Here is a 27589-nt window from a genome sequence, read left to right as displayed (position 1 = left end):
TCCACACCAAGCCCAGGCATGTGTAAAAGCAAAGGGGGAGGACAGCACTGCTGACAACCCCACCCTACTTTCGGCCTTTAACAGCAAAACTTCAACTGCATATACAATATTTTTTTGTTGTTTTTGCTCTTAAAAGCACAACTAATTAACGAGAAAATAAAAACATCTAAATCACTTTGATCCAGTGTCCCTTTTTCAAAAGTGAGATAACCCTATGTTACATCGGCTTGTGGTTTCAGTGAGGGCTTGGGTAGACAAGCTCAAAATTCAGGAGCTGGAACTAATATGCCAGACTGCACTCAGAAAAGTGACAGGGTTTGCAGGCACATGACACCCATGTAATGAGGCTCCCAAGAATTAACATGTAGGAGCTTAAGCTGTTTCCTGCCCCCTTTGAGAACATCTTCGGTGCTTTTTTGGGGCCCAAGAGACCTTAAGACCAAAGCTCACCTCTGCTGCGTCTGGACATCCATGACCAAGGAGATGTAACCCTCAATGAGAGAAAAGGAGAAAAAGCGAATATGTCCTGAGTCTTCGCTGCCCACCACCGAGTCTTTTACTCTGATGAAACAGAAGAGAACAGCGTTAACCGTGGCTAGAAGAGCAAAGGAAGGCTCTTAAAGCAGATACAGCCACTGCAAGCAGAAATGTTCATACAATAACTTAGGGAAGTGACCCTGAGTCCTGTCATATTATTCTGCTTTTCCTTTGTTGATTTTGCAGGGAAAAAAAGTGCCATTCCCCACAACTGACAAAACTCTCCCAGCCCTGCCCCAAGGTCCTCTGGCAGGAGGACCAGGAGCTGCAGACACCACGGGCAGCAGCACATCTGTACATCCTCTGGTCCTACATGGATATCCAGCACATTGATTGCATTGCTACTCGTAGCTTAAACCTGAAAAGGCTCAGCTTTCCAAAGCCAATGGATATCTCTGGGCACCTTCAATCTCCTAATTCGCTTCCCCTGTCAGGACAACCCTCTTGAGCTTTTGAAACCTCGCTCAGTGCAGGGCGCCAGAGCAGCCTGAGGCCATGGCAGATCCCTGGGCATCCTGGAGCAGCAATATGAATTTGTGCCTCCAGACACCAGCCACATCCCGCCTGGGAGCCCATCTCCCTGCCAGGACCTACCCATTGGAGTAAAACATGACATCCATGAGGAGTGTAGCAACAGCGGGAAGGGTATCTGGATCCAGGCTGGTGACGCAGAACATGTTACTTGGACTGGAAAGGGGATGAATGACGGGCCTCTGAACTGAAAGAGACACACACAGACACGCAACTATGAAGCCACGTCTGCAGCAGGTTCACATCCCACCAGATGTGTTACCCACACAGCAGTGGCAGAGAAAACTGACAGTGTTTGTAAGGAAGTTCCTCACTGCTGAAGCCCTGCTGGCTCTCAGACAGGGACCGAGGGCCTGGGGACAACCTGCTCTTGTGGCGTCCCCTGGGGTACAGGGTGATGTCACCCCGAGCACCCTGCCCTGCACGGGGCACGGGGCAGCTCTCTGCTCACAGGGGCTTTCAGGCCATCAGCTGCGTCCACACGGGACAAGGGGCAAACTCAAGGAGCTGCCAACACAAACCGAAAAGTCAAAATAAATTCAGGCTTCCACCATTTAAAAGGCAGGGCTACGGAAGGCATTGCTCGGGCTGTGGTTGCTGGCAGTACACCCTCTTTCCTCTCCTTTCTGGAAGCCATAATAACTACAAAAGTTAAAAACCAGCTGACATGGAGCGGCTTGGCAAACATGCTTGCAGCCAGAGGCTGGTATGTAGGCTTGCAACTATCAACCACAGCAACACAGTGAATTGCATACCTGTGCATAATCAATGCGTGTGCCCCTCCTTCATGCTTTTTGTATAAGGCTCATTTTCTTAAACAAGATTATCTATAGCTGTCAAGTGACAAGGCTGAGTGGCACTTTTTAATAACTGATCCCTGATTTGTTTGGTTATGGGCATAAAATTACACACAGGTGTGTAGGTAAACGTGTATTTAAGGAGTTCCGCTTCCTGATTGTGCCCTTTGCTTGATGCTTGTTCCTCTAAACTAGAAGCATCCTAAGGTACTATACAACCCTGGGCTGACAGTGGCCTTGATCCTGACTGGTATTGAAGTGTGAAATTTGAACAACAGTATTCTCTGTGCATCAATCACTGCGACACTTAAGCTTTTATATAAGCCATTTTCCTTTGAAATGTTGAAACATGGAAGTATGGGCTACAGACAGTGTTATTTTTGCAACTGAAATGAACTGTATTTTAACTTTCTGTCCTACAAAAGGCACGTCTTCTCTAGAAACATGAAACTAGCATTAAAAGGTTTAAATTCAGCAAAGCTCATCAGCGTTGCTCAGAAAGTTAAGCACTTACTCAAATCCTTGGTTGAACTGGGATAGACTCAGGCATGCGTTAAGATAATTTATTACCTTACAACAGGATAAACATTCACCAAAACATCGAAGGAAGGCAGGAGGCAGATTTTTGCCCCCATGTGTCATCAACTCCCTGGCGAGCTGGGCCCACGCTGGTCCTTACCCAGTTTTGGTTTGACAAATCCATTCGTTATCCCGAGGTCATCGGCAGCCACCGTCTCCCCATTCACTACCCGGAGGATGGTGAACTCAGCAGCCAGCGTGTGCATCACGAAGGGCAGGTCCCGCTCACGTACCTGAAGGTGACAACAGGACCAGCTCGTGTTGGTGTGCACCGCTGCAGCGGAGGTCACGGGCTCTCAGAGCACAGAAAAGCAGACACATCGCTCCTGCTGGAGCCAGCTGGTGTGTGAGGATAATTACCATCGGGATGTGTGTCTAGAGAAGCATGTTTGGTGACATCACTGCAAATATCAGTAGGATTAAGCACCACAGTGCTTTTAAGACCGTGGATAGAGTGTGGAGACTTCTAACAAGGAGATATTTCACCTCTTTTCCAGTATCCCTTCAAGAACTCAGTGCTGCCTGTTCTTCAGCCTTTGTTCCTAAGAAAATAAAGCTTATGCGTTCGTGCCCTGTGTGAGTGCACACACATGCGTGTCAGACAGACAGTCTGACTGTCTATCCCTGAAACAACTCTGGAGCCTCTTGGCCATCACCAGCCAACCCGACAACAGACACTATGTTCCTCTAAACCAAAGTCCGAGGGAAGGTGGGAAATGCTGCCAGTGCCTCCATTAAGGGAGAGACTGCAGTGTGGGCTCAGCACTCTCGTTAGACACCAGATAACCCACGCCAACAACTGCCTCATCCCATGGGAAAAGCTCCTGAGATGTCAGAGAGCCTCACTACGAGGCACAGAGCTCTGGGGAAAGCAGACTTTGGTACTTCTGCTGCCACTCAACCAACCTGTTCCCAGAAATGTCATTAAAACTGCCCAAGTGAACTTTCATATGGTGGCAGATAACTCTGCCTGGCCCTCTAGTGTCCTCTTACCAGGATGAAGTCCGTCTGATAGGTGGAGAGCATGAACACAGAGATGTTTTGGTCAGCTAGGGGTGCTATGACTGACTTGGCAATTTTGGTCACTCCGATGGGCTGGGAGCCGGAGAAGCCACCTCCACCAGACACCACGTTGAGGGCAAGCCATGTCGCATCGGCCACGCTCAAGTGTTCCGAGGAAGGGAGCTCTGCAAAGAGACAGAGAGGGGGGGACAGAGGTTTGTTTTAGAGGCAGGGAAAGCCAGGTCCACCATCTGGTCCGTATGTGCTTAGCGTAGACCTCAGTGCAAGGAATGAGATGAGCCCACTTATCCAGCCAACCTCCTGGGCCTCCCACGCTGCTTCACAGGTCGGCACTGTGCCACTTTATAGATAATACTGATCGCCTCAACTTCCACTGCAGGATTCGTATAGATTTTCGAGGACAACACAAGGAATCACATGAGCTTCAGCCATTCACACGGACACTGGTGACCGGCACTGCTGACTTCCCCAAGTGGAAACAGCCTGAAGTCCTTGACTTAAGTTGCACCTCCTCTATGACACAATTTCTCCAAATATTTCACTTGAGCTTTTCTGGTCTCTCTTGTTTCCTCCTTCGTGTTCTAAACCCAAACTTTGTTCTCCTGGATCTGTGATGGAGGTTGACAGAGCAGCCTGGGCACTAGCCCAAGACATGCAGAGCAGGTCCCTGCTCTTAGTCTGTTGTCATTAAGTAGTTAAAAATCTGCAGGTAAACCATTTCATACAAATCATTAACTGTTTTAAAGAAACCTTAATGTATTAACAGTCCATAAAACCAGACGTGGACTCTGGAATTAAGGTATAAACTTCTCTAAGATTCTGTGGACTTTGGATTTTGGTTTGGCAAATTATAGAAACAAACAGTTCGGATCCAGACTTACAAATACATAATCCCATTTAAATCTACTTGCCACAAGGAACCTGACCTCAGATGCAGATCCAGCCAGCCAAGACACAGCAGAGGTCCCAGTGGAAACCCACACACTTTGCTTAGAGGTTAGATGCAGCCCAGCAGCCCCAAAACAGAAATCCCGGTATTGCTGCTCTTGCAGGCAGCCCTGGCACCACAGACAAGCTGGTTCGTGTCTCCATCCCCACGTTTCCTGCTCTGTCCACCCACTCCTGGCTCTTCCATCCAGTATCCTTCCCTTCTCCTGCAGCGAGGCCTTTGGGAGCTGTTTCTGCACAGCTCCAGACACCATGTAATAAATTCATAACCTCACACCCCCTGACTCCCCAGGCACCACCGCTGTGAGACAACAACAGCGCTGAAAACCCAAAATGAACTGAATAACAAATACTGTTCGTTTTGCTCTCCTCAATAACCTCAATTGTGTGTGGCATGAAAATAACCCTGAGCAAACACACTGCAAACAGTGGGGACACTGAGGGTTCTGCTCCTGCATTTTGATGTTTAGCTTCATAGGCCAATGTTTCTTTTTTACTGAATAATCAGAGCTTGCATGGAATGAAAACTAGACACCAGGGAGAGCAGGTAAGTTTGTGCATTAATCAGCAGCATGTTACCTCAGAGAGACCAGTGCAAGTTGCTTGCAGAAAATTATTACAGCAAAATACCATTTTCTGATCAGACAGCCCTTTGCATCAGAAAAGCACCCCCAAAACAAAGCTTACTGCATCACCTGGCATGGAGACGCTAGGGCTCCAAACAACTGCTGCTGATCTAATAAGCAGCTGACATATTTTTTTTTCCTTTATCCCCACCTCTGCTCCTTGCCTGTGAAATAAATAAGAAGGAAAAAAAAAAAAAAGTGTTCTTTCTTTGGAGATGTATTTGCTCCCGGCAGGACGGAGCGGGCAGGCACAGGCAACGCCACCTGCACATCATCAGTATTTACACTTCCACTTCCCACACCCCAAAGCCATTAAAGCAGCCAGGCAACTAAATCGCAGAAAGGTCAAGTGACACTTTTCCTTTCTGCAAACTCGTCCCCAAAGGCTCTCTGGCAGCACAGCTGTGCAAGACACAGCTCCGTGTGCTCCGGGGACCGACCCGTCCCACCCGCAGCGGCCACGTCCCAGATGTGCCCACGTCCGCTAACGACTCGTTACCCGCAGCGAGATCACAACTCATTTCCCTCTCTATAAACGGAGTAGATGATATTCCTGCTTTGTACGGGTGACGTGGGGCTGGCTGCAGTTCATTAAATACCAGTTTAAATGCAATTCTGGGTCAGGGATACACGGGAAGATGCAGTATTTCACGGTGGACAGAGGCATTATCACATTTCACTCCGGCAGCAGCGATGCTGGAGGAGCTGCCCCGAGGAGACCTCGCCAACCTCTTCCTCACAGGGCAGGAGGGCTGATTTGCTGGTTGCATTTGTAATTACTGGAAAGTGTTGATCATGTTCGGTTGTATGTGTTTAACAGGCCCTATGAAGTGTGACAGGGGTCACTGCATTTGCTTAAGTAACCTGCCTCTCATAATTCAATTAACTTTGCAAAAAATGTATATAAAGTGACTGAAATATCTATTTTGGTACGCTGTTTCCACTACGCAGCCAGATGGAAAAGTACAGCCCGAATTCTAATGAAACAAACCCAGGCTAGAGGCTCAACAAATTCAGCTAAATAGCATCAAATAAGCCACGTGGGAAGGTGCTTTGCCCAGGAAGCTGTTAAACGCAGCAGACCCAAGGAGAGCTGAAAACACCAGACGTTAATGCAGACTCAGTGAGGCAGAAAAATAAAGAGCAAAACGAAGAACTGCCCATGTTTCAACACCAACCTGGCACCTTGAGCACCTCCCCCAGAGCTCTCGGCGCCCCACAGCCCCGGCACCGCAGGCTCCCCAGTCCTCGCACTGCGAGCTCAGCACAGAAACCTCCCTGATGGGCTCTCGAGACCCTCTTGCACCTGGTTTATCTGAGAGCAGGTCACCTCTACTCCTGGGGACATCCACCTCTGGCTGAGAAGGACCTCTAAGAGGTCAGAAACTCAGGCTTTGCTTCTGATAATCAGGGTCTTTGTTTTGAATTTGCATTGGGGCGAAGCCTTTTGATCTTTTGTGGGTTTGCTGTGTAACACTTTGCAGACCTGCTGCCAGGAGAAGACACCCAGGAGCAGCTCAGCTGTCACAGGTCCATGGTCATCACCGCTGTCCATCATCACAACCATCACCGCTGTCCATTAACACAACCATCACCGCTGTCCATCATCGCAACCATCACCGCTGTCCATCATCGCAACAATCACCGCTGTCCATCATCACAACCATCACCGCTGTCCATCATCGCAACAATCACCGCTGTCCATCAACACAACCATCACCGCTGTCCATCATCGCAACAATCACCGCTGTCCATCATCGCAACCATCATTGCTGTCCATCATCGCAACAACCACCGCTGTCCATCATCGCAACCATCACCGCTGTCCATCATCGCAACCATCACCGCTGTCCATCATCGCAGCCATCACTGCTGTCCATCACTGCAACCATCACTGCTGTCCATCATCACAGCCATGACCGGCAAGTGGAGGTGGGTCACAGACTCCAGTTGTCATTTCATCTCCAGTAGCTGCCATGGAACCCACCAACCTACGCAGGATGTGATCATCCCGATAGCCCAAGCACAGCACTCATCTCCCGTATGATTTTGCCTGGCAGTGCAACACCAAGTACCAATTGCTGGTGGGCTCCAATAGCCCGTGGTACTACTCTCCCTTGGCACAGCAGTTTCTCTCACCCAAAATTCTCCACCCCCGCATGAAATCTGCAGTGGCACCAAACAGACAGACAGACGCTGTGCGGGGGACAGCTCCTCCAAGGGAGATATTACACAAAAGCCAATCCCTGCTCAAACCAAACCCAATAAACGCGTCAAACAAGGTTTAAGCCAGGGGTGTCAAAGTCATTTTCACGCGGGGCCACATCAGTTGTGGTTGCCTTCAAAGGGCCGAATGTAATTTTAGGACTGTATAAGTCCTAAATGGTTCTCTTCCCACCGTGTAAGTCCTAAAATTACATTCGGCCCTTTGAAGGCAACCACAACTGATGTGGCCCCGCGTGAAAATGACTTTGACACCCCTGGCTTAAGGCAGGAGTTGAACTGCTTATTCACACCATAGGTGATTTCAAAGGCCAGAGGTCTGTCCGGAGCCTCACTGGCCCATTTGGCAGGTACAGCTGAAGCAAAGCAGGTTCCATGGCACACGTCATCCTGGGGCACGAGGTGGTGAGTATCATATCGGCCATAATTGGCTCCTGAGCTCAAATAATCAATACCATTTCCAGCAAGGACAACAAACGTTGGCCGAAACCCAAGTAGGTATTGAATTGCTGCCGCTGGAGCTCTACGGAATTCTGTAAGCACTGCGAGCTGGTGCTCCACGGAGAACTCTTAAAATACCTTTGGAAGATGCTGGCCAGCTGATGAGCTTCCAGCTCAGGGGTCTTTGCAGGCACCCAAGGTGGTCAGAGAAAGCAGGGAAGGAAAATCTCCTGGTTTAGAGCCCGGACCAAAGAGTCAGCCCGACGGTGTGGGCTGCACAACAGGGGGAAAACAGCAACATTTTTCTGCCTCCTGTGCTGTTTGCCATGGACCTTTTTCCAACTTCACAGACTCACTTGAGGACACCTATCAGCTTTCACGTGAAACTGTAGATATCTGATGGATTTATTGCAGAGCTTGGAGAGAAATGAAGGCGCTGAGCTGGTTTGTTTCTTTGGTGGGGAATGCTGGATCATCTCCTAAGCACTCATCTTTACTCAGCACACAAACTGTTGCATTATAGTGGAGTACTCTGGGTGATGTGCTGCTCCTTGATTTGTTCTCGTACTCAGGATGAACCGACTGCTTATTTAATTAATCATTATAGGACTTACGTTTGTAGCCATGCCTAACTCCAAATGTTAAAAAATAATGAAATATAAAAATACTGAGGATTTTTTGACCAGCCTCCGGATTTTAGATCAGCCTCCTGGCTTTAGATCCCTTATGCTGTACTTATTTCACCTTTTATTGCCTCTCTCTGCAAAAACGACAGCTACACTCTGGCTTGTACTGAAAAGATAGAGGAAAGGGCGCCTGCAATAGCAGGACTCCAATGGTCAGGCATTAAAAATAAAAGCGCTGCCAACTGCAAAATTCATGATAAATTGGGAGAGCTGTCACCCATGCCTCCATGTGGCAGCACAGTTTATGTATATCTATTTTTAATAGGATTTTTATGTTTATTAAAGGGTTCTCTTCCCACTGCCCAGTGGAAGCTTTTGATTGCTCTGCAGTTTTAAAATCCCATCTTATAATGAAGTGAGGGATTATCTCAGGTCGTAAAGCCTGAGCCAAAGCCTGGGCATCTTTCTGACTTCTCTGTCGGCTTTATCATGCAGAGGAGGCGCTGGAGGCCACAGGGGCTGCAACCGGGTGCTGCCCAAAGAGCGTCCGATGGCCAAACATCAACGGGCCCATGAGAAGCCGGGATGCCCAAGGCCCGTCTCCTGCACCCCTCCGTGTGGTTTTCCGGACATCTAATAAAGCGCATGTGTTTGAACTGGATGTCTCCGCTCATAAAACTTTTCGGGAATTTTTTATCCTTGATGGCACCATGGAAACAGGCCACATGAACTCGAAACCTTGGGCGGAGGGGAGAGCGGGAGGAGGATAACCACCTGAGCCTCATCGCTTTTGCAAAATCAGGCTAGGTAAACATTCCTTTAATGTCTGGAAATGGAACACTCTGTTCCTCTCACTGACAGAAAGCCACACGAAAGGGGGTAAAGCACAGCAAAGCTGTCATTTATCAGTTTCTACAGCGTGCTAAAATCCGGGAAGAGCTCCGAAGCTGGTCCAGCGCCCAGCGTTGTGTGTCCCAGTCCTCACTGTGCTGGAAGCACGAGGTTTATTCCTGCAGGATGCCCCGTTTCTTGCTTTGCTCTGCCCCAAGGACAAGAAGCAGCTTCCCCCACGGGGACCCCAGCAGGGCAGCAAAACCAGCTTGGGGATGTTACAGCGCAAATCATAACCTTTCAGAGATGCAAATATCCTTTATTTTCACCTCAAAACACATACGCTGCCAGCCGCACACTTACTAACTGGGAACCAAGCCTTTTGCTGCCCCAGGGGTGGTTTGTGGTGTGAGGTGCCAGGAAGGAAGGCCGCGGTGCGGTTGGATGGGAGCGCCACAGCGCGCTGCCACACCGGGACTGAGCTCAGCGCAGCCGCCGGGGGAGACGGAGCACACCGCTCGGCTTCCCATCGGGAAACATGACGATCGCGTCCAAAAAGCTAGCGCTTTTGTGAACGAGAGAAGGAAGACAATCCTACAGCTCTGATTCAGCTGAAATCGTCTCACGCGTCAACCACCTCAAGCTCATCCTGAGAAGAGGTCGGCACGCTCAGAACCGAGCCGCTTTTGGGATTTTTTCCGTTTATGCTGACGGTTTGCTCGGCTGCCACGCTGTTCAGAGGGCAATGCCGGAGGTGACGGGTGCCAGCGGCGGGCGCGGACGATGTCCCTGTGAGCAAGAGTCGCGACACGAGGGCCACAACAACTCCAGCATCGCGTCTCTGCCCCGCAGCACGTGCTCTGGCGCAGCCGGCAGCCGCACGTCTCGCTCAGCCGCACATTTTAAAGCACCGGGAGCTCCAAATGTTCGTTAGATACCAAGCTCTACCAGCAAACGGGACAGCAGGTATCTCCAGGATCACAGCGGAACGTTAAACTTCCAATTTTTGCCTGTTTTATTGGTCTGCGTGCCTCCCGGATTTGTTCCTGATGGGATGGCCGGGCGCCTCTGCAGGGCTGGATCCACAGCCAGGGAACCTCGCCACCTCTAACCATGTGCTTCTGTGGTTTTGACATTTTCTCCTAACAGAGCATGCAAAACTGAGTTTTTAAATCCAAACTGCCTCAAACAGGGATGCTGTGAAACCTGTCATCTCATTTTCCTATTTAGGCATTATCCCACTCACAAAACTGTCAAAAGAACATTGTTAGGTTCATAAACTCAAACACTCTGCAGTGAGTAAATGACAGCTTGACATTTTATATATTTTAACCTCAATGTTTCTGTGCCTCAGTTTCCTATCTATAAAGTGGGTATAAAAACACCCTTTCTTCTAAATCTTGCTCTCAAGGAACAGCTGACCTGTTTAGCTGAGGTTTATACGCATCTCACAACTGAAGCATTTCACAGTTAATGCAAAAATCAGCACAAGGCGGACAAGTAGCATGGAAAATTTCTGCCCAGAGAGGGAGTGTGGCAAAGATTTAAGTGTCTGAAAACAGGGTGAGTATGGAAGGAACTGGGAAGTTTTGCTCCGGCCTCTCTGAGCATCTTTCCTTCGTCATTGAGGGAGGAAGCTGTCGGTGCTAGAGCAATTCTGGGGATGTTAAGATAGGTTAGAAAGGCAAAGGTCTCTCATTTTCCATTATCAAGATCATAAAAGACAGACAGAAAGACAGAAGGAAAGAAAGAAAAAGAAAACAAGAAGCACTCGAAGGAAAGACACGCGCCCAGAGGCTGCTGAAGTCTCGCTCCCTGAGCGCCCGCACAGCACCAGGATGGACCAGTGCTCCCCAAAGCACGTCCAGCAATGCAGCCAAATTCCCTCATTTCTCACACGAAATTTATCTTACACTGGTCCTTGTCTGCTGTTACAGATTTTCTTTCAGCTACAGATTAGCTAAATCTAAAAGGCTATTTATGGGTTTACATCAGAATGGGCGAACATACCCAGTGCAATTTTCTCATGTTTTCCTGACAATTCCATTCATACTCTATCCAGCGTAATGACCAGTTTGAATTTCACAGTACTCACGTGAATAGGACAAATTACATAAACAGGGAGTTACACGCAGTGACCCCAGGTCCCATGTCCATCTGACAGAAACTCCTGTTAGAAGCAAGGGAGTTCTCCACACCCTTTCCTGGAGGGAAATTATAAACACATTCATCCCACATTTATTTTATAACAATTGGGAGACTCAAAAACCTGCTTCCAAGAGCACCGAGGTCACTCCGGTTGTTTCTTCAGGCCCCTTCTCAAAGAGAGAGAAACCCCTCCTAACCAGAGCCACCAAGTGATTTAATACTGAATATTTCCAGCCACCTCAGGAGCTACCAGAGGGACTGTCAGCTCGGCCACCTCCACCGAAGCTTCACTGGCCCCATAAACATCTTGCAGGGGCACTTGAGTATTTTGAATTTTCAAAAAAGTACCTGCTTTTTCTAACCAGCCCCACCCGCTATCCCATACAACACAACCATTTCGGCAAGCGCTACAACTGAGCGGCTCTCTAGCAAGGCCTTTATAAAAAGTTTGCGGGGAAGGGACGGTGTAACGCTGCGCAGCTTCTGCGCTGTTATATATCTGCCCACGTGTCTGCGCAAAGCAGGAAAGCCATTCTGACAGCGCTGGAGACGTCGTGATCAAAGATGGAGTAATCGGTGTATTTTTGCCATTTACAGTACAGTTCCAAAATGCCATTCTGGGTACAATGTCCATGCCCCGGGATGATGGAGGAGCCCAGCTTGTCGCTGCTTCTCTTGGCCTCCCCAGGAACACAAGCATCCCCTTTCTCAGCAGATGCCAAAGGGATCCTCACCTCTGCTCACATGGACACAGCCTACGTGGATTTTGAGGAACGAGTTGAGGGGTGGCACCTTCCTGGAAAGTTTTTAGCTAGTCTGTTAAAAGCAGCAGAAATAGTTGCAGAGCTCAGGAAGGAGTACGTGCTAATTAAAATTATTCTTTCTGCTCAGCACGTCCTCAACTGCATTTGTACAGAGCAGAGATGACGCCATGTGGCTGACTGATCTATTTACACCTCTGGAGTCCCCTGCTCATCCCCGGCCCTGTTTCCCAATTAAGGGTGCAGACAGAAATTTGGGCTGGTTCCAGCCGTCAAATACGCCTGGCACAGCGCTGCGACTGAAGAGACAGACCAGTGACTTCGACTCAACATAAGCAGTTTGGGATCTCCCTGCTCCTGAAAACGGGCAAGCAGAGGAACCTGAAAAGCCCATTCCCAGGGAAGAGCTAAAATAAAGTGAATACTGTTGGTGGAGCCTCATGTGAATGCAAAAAGCCAGCAAAAGCCAGGTTAAAACTGTCTGCTGCTTTTTCTGACTTGAAGAAGCAGAGGCAAAAAAGATGCTGTGCTCAGAAATGCACCCATTCCTGTGCAGCCTCTGGGTCTCTGTCCCGGGCATGTTATTATATATAATATACGTATTCCTGGACATGTATATTATAGCATACACCAGCTCCATCCCAGCACTGGCAGAACTGGAATGCTCCACAGCCTGGCAATGCTCCCCAGCTGTGAGCCCACGTCCCCCCACCATAACGGAGGTACCTTCAGATTTGCAAAACACGCTTCCTGCACCTGTGAGAAGACACAGCTGAGAGCTTATGAATGATGTAACTCCAAGATAATCACAGCACTGCAGATGGGAAAAAGAAAGCTGCTAGAAGATCTGCCCTTGCTGAGGATTTCAGCACCCTCAGGGCTTTTGCTGGTTCCCCAGCTGGTCCTGGTCACTGGAACACCAGTGGCTGCAAGAGCCATTTTAACCCTTTGCTCTTTCCTTGTGGGGATGGGGCTGTGTCTCCACACCCCAGGTCTCCGCTGGCACGGGCTCCATTTCTGCCATGTGTTCAGCACACAGATGGAGAAAGCAGAGCCAGAATTCAAGAGCAGCTGACCTCCGAGGCGGGGAAGCAGCAGCGCAGGGGATGGCGCTCTCCCGCTGCATTCTGCCTTGCTGATTTTGACCTAAACAATCCAGATGTTGACAGCTGCCCTTCCAAGCTGGCGAAGTGGGTCCGTTCCTCCCTGCAGCACGCCGGGCCTGCGGACGAGGTGTTTACACACTGGCTTATAGCTGGAGCATCCTTCCAGCAGAACGCAACTCACTTGTGCAACCGCGCTCCTGGGTTTGGTGACTATCCCCATCGCCACTGAACAGCAAATATTTGCACAAGTTCACGGCAGCTTTTTTGTGGAAGAAAGGAGCGATGATATTTAGAAGACGAATACGGTATGCTGCAGGTAAGAAGATTTTTGTAATTGAAAACATGTGCCAAGGTGCTGGGGGGGCCCACATAATGCTAACTTTCATCAATATTCAGAAGAAGGAGTGAAATATGCTCCTTCTTATTCCCACTGCTTATTTATCTTTTAAATATGGGGGAACTGGAGTACATCTCAACTACATGTTGGAAAACGTGAAACTGTTTGCTGATTTCCCCCAGCATTTTAGCAGTGGTGTTTCCTGGAGCAGCTAGTTCTCCAGATGAATACTCTTCAGGCTTCGGCAACAGCATTTCTCTTTTTTCCAGGTGTTTTTTTGCTCCTTGCCCAGCTGGCTGCTGGCTTAGGGGTAAGCAGAGCTGCGGGCAGTCTTCCAGGCGCCCCGTCCCTATCAGACAGGGATGCTGGGGCAGTGACAAGGGTTGGATGCTGTGAGTCTTCCACAGTGGCCTGGCCCCAGCAGACACGGCTCACCTGCCACTGGCTTGTGAGGTGACCTTGAGCACATCACGTCCTCTCCCTTACCTGTGTTTCCCTTCTACATTAAGTATTCCGTTGCTAAAGTTCTCCTCTCTTGTAATACGTATGTGAAATATTGGCCCCACAGAGCGCTGTGGGTCCTGGGTAATAGCACCAAGCTCAGGAGATGTGACTGGGCCACCTGTCCTGGTGCACTTAAAGGAAGCAGCTCCCCTTTATTTGTCTCCTGGTATTTTCATTTAATGCATTTTTCCCACAGCCACCCATCCCTGCAGCATCGCGGCACTGGGAGCCACCTCCAGCAGTGCTGGTGCCACTCAGGTGAGGGGTCTCCACGCCTCCTCTTTCACTCTGAAGCAGGAAAACCAGCAACAGCTGCAGAAATCCAAGCAGTTGCTTTCTTCTCCCTTCATTAGGCTCCAACCTACAACCAAAACAAGTGACTCCTGTGGTCTGCATCTGGAGAACAGCTGGATCCCCTTGCATGAATGAAAGGCCAGGATTTCCCAGGGGGAACAGAATGTGTTTGCAAAGCAAGTTCCCTTTGCGGGGGTGACACCTCCAGCCACGTGGAGCACAATGTATTTGCTTCCAAACCAGCGAATATCCCTCTCAACCTCAGCTTCCTCTTCTTCAAGCAAAGAATTAGACCCATACTGACTGTGGTCCTCAGCCTGAGCCTGAAATGAAGGTTGTGGCAAGAAGAAAAGCCTGGTGAAGCTGTGTCCCCGGCGGGTGCAAGAGATCTCTGTTCCTGGAAGTGCTGCTGTGGTGCCATGTTTGGCCACCACTTCTAACACAGCGAGACTGTTGTGTGCATCCCAGGTCCTGTCCAGAGGCACAGCCACGACCAAGGCAGTGAAACAGATGAGAAAAACCATTTTAAATGTTCAAGCGGGTCTCTGACATACAGCAATGCTAGAGCAGGGCTTTGCAAGGCAAGTACCTTTACATGAAATTCAAGCTCTTCAACTTTTGAAGTTGTTTTTCTAAACGTCCCCTCCCCTTGTGCCAGGTAAAAGATGTGGAGGAGAAGACATCTCTTTTGGAGATGTTCTGAATACACATGAACGACCACACTGGGTCAGACCAGAGGCAGTTTCAACAGTGTCCAATGACAGGTGATCACACACATCCACTTTTTGAACGTTCCCATCTCACTCTGAGACTACAGAACGGATCCAAAGCACGGCCCAAACAACTGCATCAGTTTAAAAGGGAGTTTTGGGCAGTACAGACATCATCTACACATCCGTGGGCAAAACACAGAGAAAGCAGTTCAGTTTCCAGTTTGTGAGATGTTTATTTCTTTCGTTCTACCTCTCTTTTCCCACTTTATATCGTGAACTTGTGGACGGACAGAGGGGATATTTCAGTACTTTGTTTGAACTGGGAAAACCTTTTCTTGGCTGGGAGGTGCCAAATTATTCTTGAGGTGTCACCAATCTTTGCCATTTCTGGAAAGCCATGTACACAGGTGTGACGGTTGCACACACTCGGGTAAATCCTTCTGAGACAGCAGCAGCAGCAGAAAAGCTACCTTTTCTATAGATTAAACCGTTAAAGCTGTGGCTTCATGCACAGGAGCCAGCATCCCTGCAAAGGCACGGTGCGAGGACTAGTGGAGAGCGAACCTTCCCAAAGCCAGAGATCTGCCAGAGGGACGGGATTTACCAGCCAGCCCCAAAAGAGGCCGGGACTGCAAACGGTGCAAACGTCTGCCAGGATCCACGCGCCCCTGAGGGCTGCCCTCCACCTCCGACCCGGCGTTTCATCCACGGGGCTCTGAGCCACAGGCACCTTCTCCCACCCTGTAAAGAAGGGGCCACTTTTCCGGAGGGAGGTAGATGTTATATTTCAATTTTCAAAATCTGCTTATGAGTCAGGGGTGGAAAACTGCTACTCATTTCTACTTATACACCACCTGGAGATAAGATTGCTTTCAGAAATGGGATGTAAAGCTCATTCCGTGCTTTATTCACTGACGTTGCTGTTCTGGAGAGGTGCGGACCCCTCGCCGTGTGTCCCCCTGTGCCCAGAGCTGCCACCAACCTCGTCCTGTTCCCCAATTATCAAAACAACCGCTGATCTTATTTAAAAGGTACGAGAGCAAGTCCTCCAGGTAAACCGAACCTGCGCATACAAGCTGGGGAGAGAAATGAATGCAGATGAGTTTATTTTTGCACAGCCTCCTACCACCAGAGCACAGGGAGCTGCTGCCATTACATCACCCTCACGGATCAAACCCTGCAAAGGCGCTACGGCTCAATAGCCATCGGAAAATTAACGCTTTGCTGTGCAGGACGCATGCTGCACGCTCCAGTGGCCAGTCGTTACCCAGCACTTGTTTTTTTGTGGTTAGCTGTTACAGAAAGGGGTGTCTGAACCCTCAGAGATGAGCAACCCCAGCAACCTCTGCCTCCGGGTATTAATCTAACAAAACAAGTATTTTTCTAACAGGAGAAAGAGATCAAGTTGCTCCCAATCGGTCCCAAATGTAAGACAAGAGAAGCCACCTGATACCTCAAGGAACAGACTAACGGCTTTGCTAGAGGGACATGACTGAGCAGGATCTTCAATTCCCACCCACAGAACTTCAATTACACAAGAAACGGGTATTGTTAGTGTCGATTTTCCTCGAGACCCACGTGGCCTGACAGAGCAGCCGCCGACTGAGACAGCAGCACAGGCATCTTGTCGACAGCAACACAAAAGCTTTTCTTTGCAGGAAATTAAACACAAGGAAACAAACACCACCACTTGCGTAAGCCCCAGACTGGCTCGGACAGAAAATTACCTCGAGACTGTTTGCGTTCCAGATCAATGGATCAGCTGCGGTGCAGGGCAATTAGCACCTTGAAATTATTCAGCAAGCCAAGGGGTGGGAATTTTAGGGGAGGGTGGCAAGGGAAGGGTGAGAGCGAGCAGAAACAACAATAGATCTTTCGGGATACAAAAGCCAATGCTTGGCTCAGGCTGAGCCCACGGTCGGTGCAAATGTGGCTGCTGGATGCTTTTGCAACCAGGCAAAAGGGGGGACAGGAGGGAGCTGGGGGGCTGCTGACGTGACATCCCAGGAATGGGTATATGGTACGAGCATGGAAAGCAGAGCAGATTCTTTCTGGATGAGACTAAAGATATCTGCCCAGTTACACCACAAGCCTGTTTTCTGCTGTACCCAGCAGTCCGGGCAAGGCAAAACTACTCCGTAAACAGCTCCTGGCTGTGCTAGATGTGCAGAGGGTGGCAAACACTTCAAGCAGGTCTGATTATTCCTGCCACTGTTATGACCAGGAAAGTCTCATTATTTCACATGTGCTGGCATAATGCTTATTTATACGTAACACGCTTTACTGATGCAATCAGAGAATGAGGAGGGAGGGAAGAAGAGATGACTGTGGCCGACTCCAGCACAACCTCCTTCATGGCTTTTCTTTAAACACAAGTGGCCTTTGCTGTGGGACACGGGGGCTTTCTCCGCTGGTCCTAAACACCATCCCACAAAGCAGCCACATACCAAAAACATAACAAGGAGTAAAGCAACTATATAAGAAAGCCTTGCTCCTTTCTTACAGGTCTCCATGGTTCTATTATTAATTTAGGATGAAAAGAAAACCACCCCTGTTCAAACAGTCTTCTATTATCACGAACGTGTTCGCATCTAATCTGAACACAGGGAGGCCAAGGCAAAACTCTTTCAAGGCACTGATGCTCTTAGCACTTTGAAATCATGCTAATCTGATAAGGCACTGAGGGAATTATGCAAGTAAACAAAGCCGGGCTCTGATAAAGGAGTATTAGGGATCGGGCACGTCACACATTTAGCACTGGGAGGAGGGAGAAGCCGTGGCTGGTACTGCTCCCCGCAGCCCCCACCAGGAGAAGCCATGGGGAGGAAAGTCCGTCTGTCCCGACTCCTGACGGCTGTAGCCCGTGACAAGGAAAATTAAACAGCAGGACGCGAGCGCGGCTGCTCACAGCTAGATTTTCCTGAGCATCAACATTTGATCGCAGCAACTCCTTCTCCAGGATACAGAGAGGAGGAGGAGGAGGAGGAGGGCAGGTTAGAAACCAGGAATAAAAACAACAGCCAGGATGCGAGGGTTAGCTGCAACCCTAGCAAACAGAGACAGCGGATTTCTTTTTTCTTGCCTCTGCGTGGTTGGTTGGCGTTTGGCAAAGCCGGAGGCCTCTCTGCATTCCAGGTTGCTGGAAACACTTTGAGCTTTGTGGAAACGATGTGGGAAGGCTGCAAGCTGCTGCCTGTCCCCCCGCCGTGCCGGCTTCGCTGGGAACTCGCCTCCTGTCTCCCTGCAGAGTCCTCCAGAAAAACAAGCCTCACAGCTGGGGAGAGCTGATCGAAGCCTTAACTCCTAAATTCTGCTTTCTAATTTAGGGGCAATTTTTCAAAAGCCCCTCCCCACTCTGGGATATGAAGAGCCTGACTTTGTGCAAGCGGGGACTCAGAACCTTGGAAATCAACCCCCAGAGCAGACCCACCCCAGGGCAGCAGATGCTTCCGATGAAGTTTTGTTGCTACTTTCTTCATCTTGCTTTCCTTATTTATATAATGGGGATACGAACGCTGTTATTTCAGGAATGCTAATGAGTGTTTAATAGCTGCAAAGCATTTGGAAGGTAAAATGGTCTGGGTAGTTATTACTCTGAGCGACAAAGAACAAGATGGTTCAAGAGCACACACTGATGGGTTACAACATCCCACTACACGGGAGCACCCCAAATCTCCCAGCAATTCTTGCTCAAGGGACTGGGTCCAATGTTATATGTTGTGAGAGATGCTATGGCATTTTCACCTCCTCTTCAGTATTTGATTCTATTATTATTATGGTAATTGCCAGTGGGAAAAAAGAGATTAACGGGTTGAGCAGAAGGGGAAGACGGACTCCAGGAGGGGCTCACGGTGACGGGATGAGGCAGGAATCGCTGCTCTCCCCTCTCCTTGGCATCTGCTGTCTGGAGCATGATGCAACAGGAGCCACGCACGGAGAAATCCTGGTCCCCTCGATGTGTGATATGGGACCTTTCCCTGGAGCGTGGAAGGGTGAACAGGGACACGACAACTCTTCCATTTGCCACTCATGTTTTCACAACGATTGCAGGAACCTGAAATCTTTGAGTGCTTTTTCTCTGCCTCCAGCAAATTTGGTTGAAACCAGCCAAGCAGAGAAACTCATCTTTGCAAGTGTGCAAATCTCTCTTTGCTATGGAGAATACCGGTGGTTCTGAGACAGCCAGGCTTTTGGATAATCCAGCGCTAAGTGCCACTGAAACAGCAGCATTAGTAGTAATTAAAAACGAGATGCTTTCCGCACCAGGCTGTATACTTAGGAGGCAGCCAGTTCACCCAAACAGGATTCCGACAGCTCAGGATTTTACTTCTTTATTTCCACTCCTTTAACCACGAGATCAATGCAGCTGGACTCGGAAAGAACAGGCAAAAAATTCTCTTACGCTGAGATGGGTCCGAAGCTAAAACGTATTTTTCCTCTAGTTCTCCAGAACATGCAAGACAAATACAAATGTGGAACAGGACTGACACGGGAAAGCAAATAGCATTTAGTCACCCACACCGACCTCTAAGAAGCACTTTACTGCATAAGTGAAAATCCCCTGCAGAAGCAGTTTAGTTCAAAGGAAGGAAACCTTTAGGAGAGTGGTAGGAGAACTCCCTGACCGCTCATTTGTGGGAAATTAGAGGTAAAAACAAAACATAGAAGGGAAACCAGAATGGTTTCAGTGGGAAACCTCCAAACTGAGGAAGCAGTTGGGCTGCGGTGGCCTGCCAGCACGTAAACATATAGTGTGCTTGTGTGCATCTACATACACGCTCCTATATATAACACATAAGCACAGCAGCTTCTGCACACACGGCAACGCTCTCCCCTCCCGACCGGCCCCATTTTCAGTGAGCAGCACCATCAGGACAGGCGATTTGTCTTCAGGCCACACGTGTGAGCTGGCATCAGGAGCATTTGTCCTCTTTTTGACCCCAGCGTGTTGGTTCATTCTATTTCTGTATTTTTGATCTGTAACCCAGGACAGAGGTTTTTGGCACCGTTGCTGGAAGGTCAGGGAGGGACCACAGAAGAGCGAGTCCCAGGCACGGAGCCCTTGCAGAGCATGATCTGTCAGCTGCCTCCACCAGGAATTTGCTGTGTTTTGAATTCAAAGAATCTCTTTCAAAAACAAAAAAACCCACTCAGGCCTCCATGCCAAGACGGTAAGCTGGCGGCCCAGAGCTGGTGCAATAGCACAGGGAACATCCCACGTTCAGACGGGGCAGCCAGCCTGACACAGACGCTCGGCCACCAGCCCAGCAAGAAGATCCTGGGGAGAGGGAAGCGATGGGGTGAGATGGAAAAGGCAGGTTCATGTAGGAGGAGAAACACCCTCTGAGAACAGGCTGTTGGGCAGCTGGTTTATCTGCATTGCCTGGGGCAGGAGAAAGTGCCTGCAAACTGATGGGGAGCTAAGAACCATCCCCTGCATTTCTTTCTTCCTCTAAGCACTATAAAAGACATTTCATAACTTAGACCATACTTCCATTAGGTGCCGGTGAAGAGCCCCTGATGATTTCTGGCACTGTCTTGTTGACAGATTCGATAAGAGAGTCCAGGAGATGCGCCAGAGAGGACAGGAGGTTCAACCAGGAGGACAACTTTGCTCTTGAACCCCTGTCAAACAGTCAGGTGAGGCTGAGGAACAGGAGATGAATACATGAGAGCGAGCTGTGTATATCAACCGTGTGAGGCTACAAAATGCACGTTCTCTTCATGAGTTCCCAAGAAAACTCACATGTATACATGTCAGATGGCCCAGGAGAAGACATCAGGGTGGGGGGGTACCCACAGGGCTGGGCTTTCAAATGACAGAAGAGCACAAACCTTGAAGGGATGGCACTCAGGAGGTTCCAGCAGTCCTACTTCTAAAGCCCTAATGCCCACATGTCTGAAGAAGGTCTAGAAAAGCAGGTGAATACAGGGGCCGGGAGCTTCCCATTGCACAAGGCAGGCAGGTATTTAAAGAAGCAACAGCAGAGAAGAGCTGGGCTGTGTCTTCCCTGCTACAGACAAACCACAGCATCCCGTTTTTCAGTGCTCAAGTTTAAAAAAAATCCCCCGAACTTGACAGTTCATGACCACTGACCTCACAAGACAGGACCAGGGGATTTTATTATTACAAATGCTTCATCACAGGATCACCCCTCCTGCAGCTTCACATCCCAGGGTGGGGACAGCCCTTCCTGGGAAGGGACAATTCGCAAAGGATTAGAGCATTTCATGGACTAAGCGCACACTCCCACTGCCTCCCCACCTTCTCAAAACACACTATTTATTGAACAGGCACGAACGACGATACAATAAATACATACGATGGTGATCTTCCCTGGGTGGATAAGAGCATCTTCTCCCCTCTGGAGACCCACTTGCGCTGGGTACCAGCAACCGGGCGCTCTCTCTGCATCGTCACCGTTCACCCACTCACGTTCCGGCACGTGAATTTTCTGCTTAATAAACTTTCCTGCAGTTTGTGTTTCTTGGTAACCCTGCGGTAGTAGTCATGGTGACAAAACTGGGGTCCTTGGCAACACACCAATGATGCTGCAAATCTACAATGACTAATCCTAAAAGCCTAATTTGTAGAACTCATTTAAATGCTTAAAGATATGCGGGTCACTGCAGGGGTCGATTTTATGGCTATGGCATATCTGGTGGTGAAGCAGTTGCTACAGGAGAAGCAGCCAGGGCATCTTCTGGTCATAAAACTAAGTGGATTTTTAATGCAAGATGTAGACTAAAGAGATTAAAAGGAAAACACAATTTAAACACAGGCACAATAACAAACCCAGCTGATTTCCAGACAAAGAGCTGGTCAAAGCTTCCAGATGAAACATTGTTTTAAATAACAATCCCCCACAACAATATCGCTGATACAGTATCGCCTGGTTTATTTGTGCCTATTCAGAACGTAATGAATGCTCTTCTCAACACATCTTGCCCATGAGCACGCGAAACCACAGCACAGCCAGTTCCCCAAATGGGCCCTGTTAAAGGCACACGGAGGATGCAGACGGGGACTTTCCAGCGCAAAGGTTTCCAGCAATGGGCTGAGCATCTGTCCCATGCTGCCGTCCCCTCTGAGCCTCCCCTGGGGGAGCGCACGCAGGACAGCGGCTCTCGTTACATATTCAGCATCTCAGGCTTTCAGCTCTCTGCTGGCACTAAAAAATTCATGGCCGCATCTTCGATTAATACGCTGGCGACGTCACCGAGCGAAGAGCGCCAAAGTGAGTACATCGCTGTAACTGTGCTCGGCTCGACCGACGGGGCAGCGTTAAAGCCACTGGCTCTTCTTTGCACAGCTTTTGCGTTTCCCCTCTCCAGCCGTCTGCCACCTGGCACTGAACACACACAGGCACGAGGAGATGGAGAGCGGCTTCTGCTAACACACACATCAGCAAAAACCCCTCTGCGTTGGGCTCTCTCCCTCTTTACACACAAAGCAGTAAGAGCTGTAGACAACCTCTTACCCCACAGAAAGCAAATCACGCTGGACTGAGGCTGTAGAGTCCTAAATCTTTATCCCAGGGTGCTAAACAACTATCACTCACCTACTTTGTAGTGGTTTTGAGGAAGCATTCACATCACTCAGTAAGTACCAGAGACGAGCATCAGCACGCAGCCAGGCTAAGCCGCTTGATCACACGGTGATGTGATTTCCATGTCTTGATCCACCGCCTTAACCCTCTGCCCTTCCTACATGGGCATCTTCTTTTCATCTGACCAGGAGCGGGGACACGAAGCACATTCATGTGGCAGAAAGTAGGCTGCTTTAGTTAAAAGCAAGCAGACAAAAAGACTTGTTTGGTAAAATCCTAGTCCTATTTATCAGGATTTCAACTCCCCACCCCTTAAAACTGGATGTGACATAACTGCACTTGCCATTGTGGCTGACACAGAGCCAAGGCGAGCGCAAAGCACTGCTGGTTCCTGTCATTAGTTTGTCAATGTTTCTGTTCCTGCAGAGGAAATTGAGTTTAACCAGGAGTCATCCCCACTCGTACTTCATTATATCACTGTAATAAAGCAATAGCAACAACAATAATTACTATGGGTACTAATGATTTCTACTGCATCTTGAAGAGCAAAGCGTGCCGCACGATGCATGTAACGTTTGCCTGAATGCAGTCAAGATGCTTCTTGGGTAAATTCATGCAAAACAAATGCCCTGTAAGTCTTGAAGATAGACTCGGCCTTTGCTCTTCTGAAAAACAAAACCCCTTGCTGATGCCACTAGGGGTTCAGTGATCCTGGAGGGCTTGGACAGTCAGACACGGCCTCTGGTCACTCAGAATAGCACCTGTGGCTCCTGAAACAGAAGTTTTAGAGCACAGAGATGCCGTAGCTCATTAACAGGATATATCTACTATAGTAAGAAACCCGAATATAGATTTACACCACTGGTATTGATATTCTGGTGTTAGTGCTTGGATATGAACAGCACAATGACTGTTTTCAATCATGAGGAACAGAAGCCACAATGCTATAGACCAACTGCAGCAAAAGATGGGAGCCCAAAGCTGGCTTTCTGAACCCCTACGTGTGAATACGGGACTCGACTGAAGTTGCTTCAACCATGGCTCCGTTTCACCACTGGCGATAACAGGTCTAGTTACCCCCTCTCTGTGCTACTGCGAGGCTTTAATTAAATCACTCATGTACTTCTGCGATACACGACGTTGTCAGTCTCTGTGCAGCCTGAAATCCTGGACATGTGGATGTAAAGAGGTTTTTGCTCATGTTTTTTTCAGGCAGGACTATTTGGGCTTCTCTTGTTAAAATAACAAACCCTGCAGGGTCCCCATCAGTGGCGCAGCTCACTGCTGCTGCCTGTGTCACCTCCAGTGGTCCCCTTGTCCCCAGCCCTGTCCGGAGGCCCACAGCTGATGTCACCCTCTGTCCCAAGGGCTGCCCCTGCCCCCGAGCCCTGGCACTGCCACCTCCCAGCACTGGGAATGGGGCTGCAGGCCCTGCACAGCCACATCAATGCTTTGTTACGAAAAATAAAGGCAAAACAAGGTCCACGTCGCACCTCTCCGGCGCTGGGCAAGGGCACCTTGGGGTTTGCTCCATTTCTGCCATTGCAGCTGGGCTGAGCACTTGGGCATGGGTGTCAGGTCCTGCTGGCAGTTCAGGGAGCACTTAGGGATGGAAAAGACAAGACACTTTCAGCTGTGACTCAGCTACAGGAGAAGAGCTCCCTATAAAACACTGCCTGGGAAGCTGTTGAGTTTTTGATGGCTGCTGCACAAGCAATTGCAAGATCTATTCCCTGCTATGCTTAAAACTTACCTCCTGCTGAAAACTCAGTGTCTGTCACGGACATTTAAAGCTCAGCTGAACAAAGCATTACAAAAGCGGCTGTGTGGACCGATGGCGTGGTCAGTCGGGTGTGCAAAGAGGTGACTTGAAGAGGCATTTACCATTTCTAAAACTCCAGGTAGAAGAGACAAAACGAGATTGGAGAAACAGAGGGATAAGAGAGAGAACAGGTTGCTGTGTGGTCCAGGGGACTTGTAAGCTCTTCTCAACATCTGCAGAAGGGTTTGGATCCAGAACCAGAAGCCCTGGGATGATGCTAGTTAAATGCTTCAATGAATTGGACGTTCCCTTCCAGTGTATTTTTAGTTGGCACCAACAGGCATTACATAATGGCTCTTATATAACAGACACACGTACTCTCTTTTGGGCTTTTTGTTTGTTTGTTCTTTCTCTCTCTCTCTCTCCTCTTTTTTTCCTCAAATCTTCTCCTTAGTGGGGGATTGATCAATAATTGCACCTTCCATCAAATGAGGGAGGCAAATCCTTAGGAGAAAAATCAAATGGAGTAAAAATATTGTTACTAAGCCTGTGAGCGCTTCTCTCTTGCCCAACCTCAAACAGAATTAACTATTCCCAGAATAGAAATTCCACTAAGGCTTATCTGTAGTTTAAAGGGACAGGCTGTGATTCTCTGCAGACACTAAATTTCTCAATACCGGAGGGTTTTTTATCTCATAGTGATGATAGCTCAGAAGACAAAAATAAAGCAGGGGGGAGCACTATGTGAGAAGTGCTAAGGAAAAACTGAAGGAGATTTTCTTTATCTGCCAGCAAGTTCATCGCCCGTTGGTGCTTCTTTAAAATCTTCCCCAGCATATTTTTTATCTTTTCTTCCTAACAGCCACACCGGCAGAGCAACAGAGACCTTTGCTTCCAAACTAGGTGCTGCATGAGAAAAAGAAGAAAGTTTCCAAAAGCCAGAAATATTTCCTTTCCTTTATTTCATTTTCTGAACCTGAAGAGAGCTGAAGCAGGTGTTCTGCCTCTGAATGCAAAAATAAAAATCAGTTCAGTGGCACACCACGAGCTCCACATCACGCTGCCCTCCGGGCTCCGGCCAGGGCTCACTTTGCTTTTGTTATCCCAGCACAGAGCCTCTCTGACAAACACAGCACTCTCAGTAATTCTGCCTTTTCCAGGCAATGAGCTGCTTCCAGAAAGAGCAGAAAACATCATCTGACAAATAATCACTTTTTTGCTAGCAAGCTGCTCCCTTCTGCTCTTTTGCTCTCCCACCTCCCCACACCGGCAATGCCGCCGATGCTCTCCTGACTCGCGCTGGGTTTATAAATAAACCCAGCCCTGGGCTACCTCGATGGGAAGGCATCGTGCTGAGAGCATCGCTGGGTGTCACACACGGGAACAAAAACAAGCCTGAAAGAACTGAGAAGGAAAAAGTACAAATGCAACTGCCTGGAGAGCACTAAGTCAATTCAGAGAGAGGGGTTTTGGCTTTCAAAGCTGTCATGACACACAGCAGATCCCACTACTGATAGCGGCTCTGGAGGCAGTGATTGCAGGACAGCCTGGCAGGGCTGGGCATGTGAACATGGGCAAAAACCCCAAGAAAACAGGACAAAGAGGGAGTAGAAGGGATACAAAATTAGTTAGCTGGCATGGCAGTGCTAGGTTTGGGCTAAAGTTGTGTGGCTGAGGGGAGGAGGAATAGCTCACGAAAGCTTAGCAAATCTACTAAGGTATATTATTACATGGGGAATACTCCTTTGCTCTGATTTGTGGGCTTCTGACACCTAGCTGTTATGATCTTCAATAATTAACTTGAGAGAAAAGTCATTTGCTGGAAGAGCTGGCTTGAGAAGTTGTTTGAGCTGTGAAGATATGAATGTATGAGACTCCCGCTCTGCCTTGCTCTGCAAGTGGCCCACGATAACCACAAGGAATACAGCCGTTTGTCATTCAGGACTGAAAATATTAGAGAAAGAAGTGTCAAAACAAGCAAAAGCAGTAAGTTTACTTGCATTTGTCATGGTTTTCTCCTCTATACAAGTCATTAAGGGATTTTACAATAACCCATCACTTGCAGCACTGGGAAATAGCAAAAACAAGCTTAACTGAGACAAATGCTCATAGTTCTCAGGAGAAATGCTCCTAATTCATTTTAAAGCTACTCTGCCCTGCTGCGCCTCCAGCCCCAGGTGCTCCGGATAAAGGCATTTGATATGGGGTTGGATGCGGGGTTGTTTCTGCTGTTGAGCGCCCTTCTCAAGATCAAAGCTCTGCAGGCAAACACGGCACAACTGCTAAATCCCTTGTTAATGAACCCATCTACATGGCTGTACATATATATTGGTAGCTTGTTCGTGCACATATGCAAATGGGGGGTGGGGGGGCCGAAAAAATGATATCCCCAGGAATCAACAGCTGAACATACGGTTGGGTGCTGTTTATCAAACAGACGACTGCAGTTGCTGCTGCGGCACTTCTGTTGGAGTCGGCAGCAAACAGCCCGTCCACAAACAGCGCAGCCACAATGGGAGCGCGCTTGGGGGTCTTCCTGCCGGGGGGAAAGGAAAGGATGTTTAATTTAAAAGGAAGGGAGCAGCGTACAGACTGTGTGAACTTGTACGAGTCAGGTTTCACTCTGACCTACTCAAAAATTTGGCCAAACAAAACCAGCTGAACTCTTACGAGGACAGAGCAGCATCAGGAGCCTCCTTTGTCCAGCTCCCCATTAGTCCCAGCCAGCAGGGAGGGCGAAGAGCTGCTAAAAAAGGTCTCTATGTGCACAGTTACCCCTCACAGCCTTGAGGCACAAACAGATCAATGGTTTCAGGGCTCCTTGGTTTCTTATTTTTATGAGACTTCTAGGGAAGCACAAGCAACAGGACTGCGAAGAATCCTAACTAACCATCTGCACATGCAAGCATGTCTGCAAACACGCTGCTGCTGGGTAAAAAAAAGCCAACTTCACGGTAAAGATTGTTCTACTATTTTTAAGATGGAATTAAAACAGATTTAACTCATGTAAGTGACATGTAATAAATTTAAGAATAAAATAAAAAGCCTCAGATCTGCAAAATACGAACCATTAATCAAACAGGCGCTCCGAAAGACTTCACTGTGAAATCTCTGGTGATTAGCTGTGGGCACTCAGCCAAAAAGGCCTGCAAGCTCTGTTTCACTGACATGTATTTTTAAACTGGCTCCAGCAAAGAGGCCATTTGGGGCACATTTGGGGGCTGGGACCAGTCCCCACCACAGATTATCTTG

The 27589-nt window shown here is 48.7% G+C and overlaps 1 protein-coding gene across 2 annotated transcripts in view; it reads right to left on the bottom strand.

Moving 5' to 3' along the window:
• The window catches only part of CASTOR2 (cytosolic arginine sensor for mTORC1 subunit 2), a 117228-nt gene that overhangs the window by 6997 nt on the left and 82642 nt on the right, over positions 1–27589 (bottom strand). For both annotated transcript variants that reach the window (XM_065646981.1, XM_065646982.1), the window contains exons 3-6: positions 3438–3631; positions 2545–2677; positions 1132–1255; positions 451–561 (exon numbers count right to left, since the gene is read on the bottom strand). In XM_065646981.1, coding sequence (XP_065503053.1) covers positions 451–561; positions 1132–1255; positions 2545–2677; positions 3438–3631 — 562 coding nt within the window. The remainder of the gene's footprint in view (positions 1–450; positions 562–1131; positions 1256–2544; positions 2678–3437; positions 3632–27589) is intronic.

The sequence above is a fragment of the Caloenas nicobarica genome, chromosome 17, assembly GCF_036013445.1.
Source record: "Caloenas nicobarica isolate bCalNic1 chromosome 17, bCalNic1.hap1, whole genome shotgun sequence".
Classification (NCBI taxonomy): domain Eukaryota; kingdom Metazoa; phylum Chordata; class Aves; order Columbiformes; family Columbidae; genus Caloenas; species Caloenas nicobarica.
This window is presented reverse-complemented; position numbering and strand designations above follow the sequence as displayed.